This window comes from Oncorhynchus kisutch, unplaced genomic scaffold (assembly GCF_002021735.2).
Source record: "Oncorhynchus kisutch isolate 150728-3 unplaced genomic scaffold, Okis_V2 Okis05a-Okis16b_hom, whole genome shotgun sequence".
NCBI classification, from domain to species: domain Eukaryota; kingdom Metazoa; phylum Chordata; class Actinopteri; order Salmoniformes; family Salmonidae; genus Oncorhynchus; species Oncorhynchus kisutch.
In genome coordinates, this window is record NW_022261982.1 from 2,555,964 (window position 1) to 2,568,214 (window position 12,251).

At 41.3% G+C, this 12,251-nt stretch overlaps 1 protein-coding gene across 1 annotated transcript; it reads right to left on the reverse strand.

The window, feature by feature from the left end:
- Positions 1-9,168: 9,168 nt before the first annotated feature.
- Positions 9,169-10,138, reverse strand: LOC116359823 (gamma-crystallin M3-like). Its single transcript, XM_031813626.1, has 3 exons — positions 10,017-10,138; positions 9,658-9,897; positions 9,169-9,502 (listed from the first exon to the last, which is right to left on the reverse strand). The coding sequence occupies exons 1-3, from the start codon at positions 10,029-10,031 to the stop codon at positions 9,221-9,223; spliced, it is 537 nt and encodes a 178-aa protein (XP_031669486.1). The 5' UTR covers positions 10,032-10,138; the 3' UTR covers positions 9,169-9,220.
- Positions 10,139-12,251: the final 2,113 nt, after the last annotated feature.

Below are 12,251 nucleotides of genomic sequence, written 5' to 3' on the forward strand. Positions count from 1 at the left end.
GTTGGGGACAGAGAATAAGAGGAGCAGGTTTCTGGGCATGGTAGAATATATTCAGGGCATAATGCGCAGACAGGGGTATGGTGGGGTGCGGGTACAGCGGAGGAAAGCCCAGGCACTGGGTGATGATGAGAGAGGTTGTATCTCTGGACATGCTGGTTGTAATGGGTGAGGTCACTGCATGTGTGGGAGGTGGGACAAAGGAGTTATCAGGGGTATGAAGAGTGGAACTAGGGGCTCCATTGTGAACTAAAACAATGATAACTAACCTGAACAACAGTATACAAGGCATATTGACATTTGAGAGAGACATACAGCGAGGCATACAGTAATCACAGGTGTTGAATTGGGAAAGCTAGCTAAAACAGTAGGTGAGACAACAGCTAATCAGCTAGCACAACAACAGCAGGTAAAATGGCGTAGACTAGGCAACGGGGCCAACAGATAAAACAAACAAGCAGAATGGAGTACCGTGATTAATGGACAGTCCAGCGTGCATCAGCTATGTAGCCAAGAGATCAGTGTCCAGGGGGCAGCGGTGGATGGGGCAGGGAAGCTGGACTGGCGAGTGTTATCCAGGTTAAAAAAAAAACGAACAATGACTAAATAGCTTGTAGCTAGTTAGCTTCTGGAGGTTCTTGAGTGTGTTCTAAAAATTAAAAATAATAGCGATTCCGTATCACATTGGGTGAGGCAGGTTTCCGGAAGGTATAAACAAATTAAAAGTCAAAAGAGATAGAAAGTAAATATGGGTCCAGTGGGTGTTTGGGACGCGGCGATTCAGACGGTTAGCAGGCCTGTGCTAACAAGCTAACAGTTTGTAGGCCCGGGCTAAACAAGGTAGCAGTTAGCGGACCGGACCTGGACAAGCTAGCAGTTAGCAGGCCGAATTAGCAAGCAGGGAGATAGCGAGGGCTAGAGAGTTAGCCTTTGGGGGACGTCGCGATGGGGTGAGTCTGTTTATTCCTCTTCATGCGGTGACATCGATAGACCGGTCGTGGGCCCGGGTATTGTAGCCCAGGAGTATGCTACGGTGGTAGCACAGGTGCGCTGGCCGGGCTAGCTTCAAGCTAAGTGGGTGGAAACGCTAGCCAGGAGTAATCATCCGGGGTTGCGGTTTAGCTAGATAGCTAGTTGTGAAGATCCAGCTGAAAAATGTTCCGTTTGCGGTGGGAATCCGGGGATGAATCCGGGGATGAAAAATAAATAGGTCCGTTATGCTCTGGTTAGAGTCGCGTTGTTCGAACTGGCGAGAGCTTTCCGAACTAAAGGTTAGCTGATGACCAGTTAGCTGAAGACCGCTAGCATAGCTGGTGGTTAGCTGGCTAGCTTCAGTTGAGGGGTTCCGAAGTAAATATAAATACTTTAGGAAAAATAGCTACATTGGGTGAGGCGGGTTGCAGGAGAGTATTTGGAAGCTTAGGTTTAGCTAAATGTTTTTAAAGAGATATGCGAAGAAAAATATGTAAACAACGAAAAAGAAACAATATATACAAGGGGACACGACAGGACGACTTACTGCTACGCCATCTTGGACTGATGCAGGCAAGAGTGATGGCTTCAAAGAATGTTCGGTGTGAACACACAAAAGTCATTGACTGCCAAAACTCTGTTCATAGGTGCTCTTGGCAAGCAAACGTCTGACAATCTTACTGGTGTGTGGGATCAACTGGGAACTGATTTAGTTTTAATTATGACTCCTGATGACATCATAGAGAGTCATTTTCTTAGGACATTTTTTTGGTATATTGGTATCAGTGGCGGTCAGTGCAGCTTAAGATGAGGGAGGCCGATATTCTTTTTCATGAGCATGGCCTTATTTCTATTACTGGATGATTATTATTGGATGATTGTCATTCATATTCCGTTCTGCCAGTTCAATGTAACAGTGATAGGTTTAGGCTACTACATGATACTTGAATTTTCCCTATACCCATCATGAGGTTGCTACAACCTAGCCTATGAATGAAAGTTTACAGTCTTGTTAAAATACTCCAAACTAGAAGGTAGCAGTAGTGTTGCATTCTTCAGCTTGGTTTGACAATGGTTGTCCCTATGTATTTTGTTTTGTAGGTATCCAATGTTAGCTAACTAGCTAGCTGTGCTAATGTTGCTATTGTTGTAGAATACCCTTGGTGATCCTTGCCAGATGGCCAAAGCTAGATAACTAGCTAGCAAGATGACAAATAAACTATTTCATTCACTCTCCATAATCCCATGCTGCCAGTGCCATTTTTTTGTTAGCTAAACCTTTAGCATGTAATTCGCTAGCCAGCACAATATATTTTTTCCTTTTTGTTGTTACTCCTCTCGGCTCCCCCACTTTGTGCTCTCTGATTGGCTCAAAGTCAAGTTGTCGGCCACTGAGGAGCGTTGTGATTCTACAAGTATGCTAATGCTTTCAGTACTAGATTAATTCTCTGATCCTTTGATTGGGTGGACAACATGTTATTTCATGCTGCAAGAGCTCTGATAGGTTGGAGGACATCCCCCGGGAAGTTGTCATAATTACTGTGTAAGTCTATGGAAGGTGGTGAGGACCATGAGACTCCTAGGTTTTGTATTGATGTCAATGTACTCAGAGGAGGACAGATGGTATGTTCGTCGGTATGCAGCAGGAACGTTTTTTTGTTCTAGAAAGAGAAGGGACAGCCTCCTACCTATCAGCAGTCTATCAACAGTCAAATTCTCAATGTGTTTCATTCTTTAAGGGGAAGGTGTTTGCCTTCTCTCAGCGTCATCACAAAACTCATATTTTTTCAAAATACATCTCTTGATGGACAAGTTTAATGATTTCTAAATAACAAAACTACAAAATTAACTAACGGACAGAACCTAATGTTTATTTTGGTTGGAATATTATGGGACATTGGAGCTAACAACCCCTGGCCATTTGAAAACATGCACGGCTGGAATTTAGGCCATGGGCCAATTCAATAAGAAACTGGCCTGGCTCTATGGAGGCTATTTGGGACCTGCAGACCACCGTACACTTCCATGCCAAACTATTAATGAGGAAGGGACCAACTAGTGGTGTCAACTAGTAGAGTTTTGGTTAACTCAGAAAAAGGCCCACAGACCTAGTACAAATAATTTCTAATTGTAAATAAATAAATAAAAAATAGATATGTTTTGTTGTCACATACACCAGATAGGTGCAGGAAAATGAGGTCTTTTATAGGGTCAGCCATAGTAGTACAGCGCCCCTGGAGCAAGTTAGGGTTAAAAGCCTTACTTGTTGGCTCAGGTACTCAAACCAGCAACCATTTGGTTACCAGCCCAACGCTCTAACCACTAGGATACCAATGACCTCTGTGTAGAAGAGTTTTCAGTGTTATGAGAGGAAGATGATTTTAGAGTAACTTGAAGTATTACTGTATGTTGACATTGGGTTTGAATATTAAAAATGTAATCTGGATATGATTGGTATGGGCTTGTAAGTATACAGATGGTTTGAAGATACATCAATAATTTCACTCTGCTGCTGGTGATTCTCTGATTCCTCTCTACGCAGACGACACCATTCTGTATACATCTGGCCCTTCTTTGGACACTGTTAAATAACCTCCAGGTGAGCTTCAATGCCATACAACTCTTCTTCCGTGGCCTACAACTGCTCTTAAATGCTAGTAAAACTAAATGCATGCTCTTCAACCGATTGTTGCCCACACCAACCCACCCGTCCAGCATCACTACTCTGGATGGTTCTGACTAGAATATGTGGACAACTACAAATACCTAGCTGTCTGGTTAGACTGTAAGCTCTCCTTCCAGACTCACATTAATCATCTCCAATACAAGATTAAATCTAGAATCGTCTTCTTATTTCGCAACAAAGCCTCCTTCACTCATGCTGTTAAACCATACCCTTGTAAAACTGACTATCCTACCGATCCTTGACTTCGATGTCATTTACAAAATAGCCTCCAACACTACTCAGCAAATTGGATGCAGTCTATCACAGTGCCATCCATTTTGTCACCAAAGCCCCATATACTACCCACCACTGCGACCTGTATGCTCTCGTTGGCTGGCCCTCGCTTCATATCCGTCGCCAAACCCACTGGCTCCAGGTCATCGATAAGTCGTTGCTAGGTAAAGCCCCGCCTTATCTCAGCTCACTGGTCACCATAGCAGCACCCACGCAGCATGCGCTCCAGCAGGTATATTTCACTGGTCACCCCCAAAGCCAATTCCTCTTCGGCCACCTTTCCTTCCAGTTCTCTGCTGCCAATGACAGGAACGAACTGCAAAAATCACTGAAGCTGGAGACTCATATCTCCCTCACTAGCTTTAAGCACCAGCTGTCAGAGCAGCTCACAGATCACTGCACCTGTACATAGCCCATCTGTAAACAGCCCATCTGTAAACAGCCCATCTGTAAACAGCCCATCTGTAAACAGCCCATCCAACTACCTCATCACCGTATTGTTATTTATTTGATTTATTTTGCTCCTTTGCATCCCAGTACCGCTGCTTACACACTCATCTTCTGCACATCTATCACTTCAGTGTTTAATTTGACATACTGTAATAATTTCACCACTATGGCCTATTTATTGCCTCACCCCCCTTATCCTACCTCATTTTCACACACTGTATATAGACTTTTTCTATTGTATTATTGACTGTATGTTTGTTTACTCCATGTGTAACTCTGTGTTGTTGTTTGTGTTGCACTGCTTTGCTTTATCTTGGCCAGGTCGCAGTTGTAAATGAGAACTTGTTCTCAACTGGCCTACCTGGTTAAATAAAGGTGTTCTCAACTGGCCTAAACCGGTTAAATAAAGGTGTTCTCAACTAGCCTACCTGGTTAAATAAAGGTGTTCTCAACTAGCCTACCTGGTTAAATAAAGGTGTTCTCAACTAGCCTACCTGGTTAAATAAAGGTGTTCTCAACTGGCCTACCTGGTTAAATAAAGGTGTTCTCAACTAGCCTACCTGGTTAAATAAAGGTGTTCTCAACTAGCCTACCTGGTTAAATAAAGGTGTTCTCAACTGGCCTACCTGGTTAAATAAAGGTGTTCTCAACTGGCCTACCTGGTTAAATAAAGGTGTTCTCAACTAGCCTACCTGGTTAAATAAAGGTGTTCTCAACTGGCCTACCTGGTTAAATAAAGGTGTTCTCAACTGGCCTACCTGGTTAAATAAAGGTGTTCTCAACTAGCCTACCTGGTTAAATAAAGGTGTTCTCAACTGGCCTACCTGGTTAAATAAAGGTGTTCTCAACTGGCCTACCTGGTTAAATAAAGGTGTTCTCAACTGGCCTACCTGGTTAAATAAAGGTGTTCTCAACTAGCCTACCTGGTTAAATAAAGGTGTTCTCAACTGGCCTACCTGGTTAAATAAAGGTGTTCTCAACTGGCCTAAACCGGTTAAATAAAGGTGTTCTCAACTAGCCTACCTGGTTAAATAAAGGTGTTCTCAACTAGCCTACCTGGTTAAATAAAGGTGTTCTCAACTAGCCTACCTGGTTAAATAAAGGTGTTCTCAACTAGCCTACCTGGTTAAATAAAGGTGTTCTCAACTAGCCTACCTGGTTAAATAAAGGTGTTCTCAACTAGCCTACCTGGTTAAATAAAGGTGTTCTCAACTAGCCTACCTGGTTAAATAAAGGTGTTCTCAACTAGCCTACCTGGTTAAATAAAGGTGTTCTCAACTAGCCTACCTGGTTAAATAAAGGTGTTCTCAACTAGCCTACCTGGTTAAATAAAGGTGTTCTCAACTAGCCTACCTGGTTAAATAAAGGTGTTCTCAACTAGCCTACCTGGTTAAATAAAGGTGTTCTCAACTAGCCTACCTGGTTAAATAAAGGTGTTCTCAACTAGCCTACCTGGTTAAATAAAGGTGTTCTCAACTGGCCTACCTGGTTAAATAAAGGTGTTCTCAACTAGCCTACCTGGTTAAATAAAGGTGTTCTCAACTGGCCTACCTGGTTAAATAAAGGTGTTCTCAACTGGCCTACCTGGTTAAATAAAGGTGTTCTCAACTGGCCTACCTGGTTAAATAAAGGTGTTCTCAACTGGCCTACCTGGTTAAATAAAGGTGTTCTCAACTGGCCTACCTGGTTAAATAAAGGTGTTCTCAACTGGCCTACCTGGTTAAATAAAGGTGTTCTCAACTGGCCTACCTGGTTAAATAAAGGTGTTCTCAACTGGCCTACCTGGTTAAATAAAGGTGTTCTCAACTGGCCTACCTGGTTAAATAAAGGTGTTCTCAACTGGCCTACCTGGTTAAATAAAGGTGTTCTCAACTGGCCTACCTGGTTAAATAAAGGTGTTCTCAACTGGCCTACCTGGTTAAATAAAGGTGTTCTCAACTAGCCTACCTGGTTAAATAAAGGTGTTCTCAACTGGCCTACCTGGTTAAATAAAGGTGTTCTCAACTAGCCTACCTGGTTAAATAAAGGTGTTCTCAACTAGCCTACCTGGTTAAATAAAGGTGTTCTCAACTAGCCTACCTGGTTAAATAAAGGTGTTCTCAACTAGCCTACCTGGTTAAATAAAGGTGTTCTCAACTAGCCTACCTGGTTAAATAAAGGTGTTCTCAACTAGCCTACCTGGTTAAATAAAGGTGTTCTCAACTAGCCTACCTGGTTAAATAAAGGTGTTCTCAACTGGCCTACCTGGTTAAATAAAGGTGTTCTCAACTAGCCTACCTGGTTAAATAAAGGTGTTCTCAACTGGCCTACCTGGTTAAATAAAGGTGTTCTCAACTGGCCTACCTGGTTAAATAAAGGTGTTCTCAACTAGCCTACCTGGTTAAATAAAGGTGTTCTCAACTGGCCTACCTGGTTAAATAAAGGTGTTCTCAACTAGCCTACCTGGTTAAATAAAGGTGTTCTCAACTGGCCTACCTGGTTAAATAAAGGTGTTCTCAACTGGCCTACCTGGTTAAATAAAGGTGTTCTCAACTAGCCTACCTGGTTAAATAAAGGTGTTCTCAACTAGCCTACCTGGTTAAATAAAGGTGTTCTCAACTGGCCTACCTGGTTAAATAAAGGTGTTCTCAACTAGCCTACCTGGTTAAATAAAGGTGTTCTCAACTGGCCTACCTGGTTAAATAAAGGTGTTCTCAACTAGCCTACCTGGTTAAATAAAGGTGTTCTCAACTGGCCTACCTGGTTAAATAAAGGTGTTCTCAACTAGCCTACCTGGTTAAATAAAGGTGTTCTCAACTGGCCTACCTGGTTAAATAATGAAATATTATAATTTTTTACAATATGAATATATAAATTATGTGTTGGAGAAAAATATACCATTACTGCTGTTTTGGAACCACAAGAAGAATCAATGATCATCATTTTGTTATAGATTGCAAGCATATTTTCTTGGGAATAGATTGTATGGAGTTGGGGGGGGGTTTATGACATCATGCCCATTGTAAATCTTAAGGCAGCAAACAAAGTCCCTTTGTCCTCTCAATATGGAGGAAGAGAATGTATGATGGGCCTATGGAGAACCTACCTCAGAACAGTAACGATCGTCGTATTGAGGAGACCAAAAACCACGACATACACTAAAACAACCGTGACCGCTAAAGAAACTCTGTGCTAACATGCAACATCACATAGACAATAACCCACGAAATACGCAAAGAAGATGGCTGCCTAAATATGGTTCCAAATCAGAGACAATGATAAACAGCTGCCTCTAATTGAGAACCAATCTAGGCAACCATAGACATACAAAACACCTAGATGGTAAACAACCCCATAAACCTACAAAACCCCTAGAGAGTACAAAAACACATACATTACCCATGTCACACCCTGACCTAACCTAAACATATAAAGAAAACAAAGAATACTCAGGTCAGGGTGTGACAGTAATATGCAATAAACGGACTTTGGAACAATATGTTTTGTCAGCCAAAATGGTAGTAATGACGATAGATGGAATATGAAAATGAATGTCGTTTTTTAAAATGTTATTATAAGTTAAATGACGACGTTATAACGAAAACATTGTAACTTGAAGAGTTTTCACAATATGTACCTGATGTTTGCATACTGTACATTGTGTGGAAAATGCCCAGATCAAGTCAAATGTTTTTGTAAAGAGGAAATGTGAAGTTAGTTGTCTAAATTGTATTTGAGTAAAATCCAGAGCTTGCCTCGTAACTAGTTACACCCTAAAGGCGGAAACACCCATTTCTGACCCGAGGGGATAAAACATGTGAGTTAAGTATTATCATATCAAACTAGGTGGCCACCAGCTGCAGCCAAGGTCCGATTAGTTGTAACCCCAAAACGTAACACGAGGTTGAAGAAGACAAAGGAACGTCTTAATCTACGGATGAGTAGCTGTGTCTAAGAGGGTGAATTCAAGCAGGACCACCTGGTTACCACTCTCCAAGGAATTGTGTGTCTACACTGCTTTCATTCCTACACTGGAGCCCTGAGCTACACAGCTGACCGTACTCAGAAGACCCCCTTTCAGAACAAGGGTAGGAAACAGACCATGAAGAGAAAGGACACTGACATTGTGTGGACAATCAGAGCGTTTACGCCCGGTAACAACAGAAGTGTCACCATCAGAGGAGAATTCAGAACTCGGTCCACAAGGAGATACCCCATCGGAGACCTTCGACACATAATTACATTATTGTATTCTGACCCATGAGAGCGGCAGTTCGGGTTACGATTAGGGTTAAACTAAACATAGTTTACAAATGTACCAAAGTGTGCTTTTCTCTCGTACCCTCTCTCTTTCTCTCTCTTTTGAAATCCCCATTTTGTGTAACATGTGTGATATTGTGTTGGCCCGCTAGGGACCTGTTTCATTGTACTAAGTTCTAATCAATGGCCTAGACTGTGTGTATGTGTATCTTATATTATAATTTTAGCTTGTTAGTAAATAAATAATCAACTCAATTGGTGTGGTACGGACTTATTTAGTGGGTTTGTGCAGATTCCCGGGTTATGTGACATTCAGGATGAGACTGTAGAGGAAATGAATTCATTAGCAACGGATGTAAAATCGATATATTCTGATATTCTTTGAGTTCATTTGGGAAATAGAAACTCAATAAAACCAAACTTTCCCATGGTGCCCCAGATTAATGACTTAAATAATTACCTGATTCATTTAATCACGTAATTATAATCAATGAATAATTCGATGAGCAGTAGTCGTCACATTAATCAATACAATGTCACGTCACGACAGATGCTTTTATAGTAGCCTTTATTGTAAACCTAATATTCACATCAAACAGTGAATTAACAAGAATCCATGATACGCCTCATAGACTGCCATCTCATGTTGCTCATGCTTCCCCCCATGTTGCTGAGGTTCCTGTACTCTCCAGGCTTCAGGTACATCTGCCTGCCTCTGTAGTTGGGCTGCTCGTACATGAGCCAGTGGCCGTCCATCACATTGCAGGACTGGCAGTCGGACATACGGTAACGGTCCATCATGTTCTCACAGTCGTCCATCATCTCGTGCATCTGGCCTCCAAAGTTTTCCCTCTCGTAGATCCTCATCCTGAACTGGCCACTGTGCTGTAATGGAAAACCACAACAACCAAAGCCATTAGAAAAATTGCTAAATGTTAACACATTTTTTATTATAAAATGTTATTCCAATTATAACTATTTTATCCAATCCAAACTACTATCAGTGATAACAGAAACATATGAATTAGTTGTTTATTTACCATGGGGATGTTACGGCAGGACCTAATGCAGTCAGACATGCCCATACGCTGGTAGTCACCATACTCTCCTCTCCTCACAAAGTACTGGTTTCCCTGGAAGTTGGAGCGGTCGTACACCATGAAGCAGCCGCTCTCCACCCTGCAGGAGTTGCACCTGCTCAGGTAGGAGGTCAACTCAGGGCAGTCTGAGCTGGTCTCATAGGAACGACCCTGGAAGTTCCTGTCCTCGTAGAAGATGATCTGGAGGTTAAAAGAAACAACAATATTGACTCCAAACAGTAATACGACAAGTTCAAAATTCAAGTTCAACTGCAATTTGGAAAGTTTCTTCAGTGGTGAGAGGCTGTAGGTTGGCGTACCTTTCCCATGGTCATGGTGACTCTTGCTTGGGTAGCCTACAGATATATGGTGATACTTGGCCTGAAGATGTATAGCTTATTCTCCGTCCTTGGGTACTTTTATACCTGGCTTAACGTCAAAAGAACCCCTAGCTCCATTGTGAAAAGTCCTGAGTTGGCATAATGGCATAGGGGCCCCTTTACACAATGGTTTCCAGCTAAATCCTTTATTACTCCCCATTGTGTGCATTTGTGAGGTGGGGTCCATTTTTGGATTGTTGCTGTTTGAATGACAGAGAGAGAAAAAGGAAAATTCTCTGGTCCAATTATGATCATTTACCTCAAAGGGCACCCCATCTACTGTATAATATGATTATAATAACATAACATTATGCACATCATAATGAGTGAGTGATATGAGAGAGCAAACTTCTTGTTATGAGAGGCTGGTAATGTATACTGTACATTGCCTCTCAATTTAACGCGCTGACATGTCCTGTCAGAGAAATCACTGAAAACATTATTTGATCTAGATGATGTAGATGTTCAGTGATAAGTGATTGATTGACTGGGATTATGTTTTTCATTTCAAAGTGAAAATAGGCTAAATGAACATATTTCCTGTAAATTATTACACGAGTAATGTACAGGTAGACAACGTTATGGCTGGCTTTTGTTTTCAGTGAATCTCCAGTTCCCTGAGAATCTCTAGTTCCCTGAGAATCTCTAGTTCCCTGAGTGAAATGGAAAACCAATTTGCAGTCTTGAACTTTGATTGGAAATCAGTTCAGTTGATACTTTAATTCTGAACGGAAATGTATTTATAAATACAAATTGGTCAAAAATTACCAATAGTCAAACAAAACTGAATTTGTTGCAAGAAATTAGGCTATTATATATCAGTACTTGGTGTAGTGGTCTATATAGACTTCATGCCTATTTCTGCATCAGCCCACTTCATCCTTGTTGCCAAACAGTCTGGAGTTAGTCCATTATCCATTGTCTGTTGTCCTACCAATGATCAGTGTGGGTGGCCTCCTCCTGACTTAACCTCAAAACCCCTCGCAGCCATGGTCCATTCCCATTTCACATACTCTGATTTGGACTCACACGCCAACTGTTCTGTGCTCCAATTTGCATGCTCAGAGCACGGTAGTATACATATTGAGAAATACCCATTGTTGTCACTGTCGCATACTGTAGTTAATCCATTTGAATCTGACCTTGCTATTGAATCTGACCTTGCTATTGAACCTGACCTTGCTATTGAACCTGACCTTGCTATTGATCCACCGTGCATTTAAAGGAACTACAACTTGTAAGGCTTAGTAAAGTCTTTGTTAGCAATGAGATGCTATATAAAATATAGTAAAAGGGTTATGCCACATTTGTCAAAATACCAGATGGAATGTCCTTTAACCTTACCCTTTAAAAATTGTATTTAACTGGGCAAGTCATTTAAGAACCAATTCTTATTTACAATGACGGCCTACCCCGTCCAGACCCTAACAACGCTGGGCCAATTGTGCACCGCCCTATGGGACTCTCAATCACGGCCGGTTGTGAAACAGCCTGGAATCAAACCAGGGTCTGTAGTGATTCCTTTAGCACTGAGATGCAGTGCCTTAGACTGCTGCGCCACTCGGGAGTTTCTGGATTACTTGTGAAGCACTTGTGTAGTGCTTATAAAGGCTATGAATGCCCTATAGAGCCTTTAGAAATTGTAGTTTGTTTAAAGTGTGTATTTCTTTTATCCAAATTTGATGTCAAGCAACAGCAAGTTAGTGTTTTAGGCAAGGTGAGCTCGTTATTCCCCTCAGGATCTACTTTCCTTCTTCCTGGACATGCCTCACTTCCTGATTATGCCAGATATGTACTATTCCTTTAGTCACAGCATTCCAGTCACCCCCATTGGTTGAAATAATTTAGAATTGATTGAGTGATCTGACTGACATTTGAAAATGTGTTTATTAAATTTTAAAAAATAGGTTATTGTTTTGGTAGCCGTCATCTGTGTAAAAACATATTTGTTCATATTTTAAATGAGGCATACATATAAGTGCATATATAATGTATTATAATCCAAAGAGTTGTATCATACTTACTAATTGTTCATAAGTAATTATCCATCCTGATAATACATATAATGCGTTATAAGCCCAGAGAGCATAAAATGCATTATATCATTGCAAGAATGTGAAAATCTAGCAAAGAACACTCACATTTCGTGCTAGCTACATTAGTGTTATATTTAGG

Bases quoted from the DNA above. Each gene is read 5' to 3' on its own strand.
- LOC116359823 (XM_031813626.1), bottom strand. The intron at 9,503-9,657 runs GTAAATAAACAA...TTTCCATTACAG, and splicing joins CCTGCCGTAACATCCCCATG to CACAGTGGCCAGTTCAGGAT.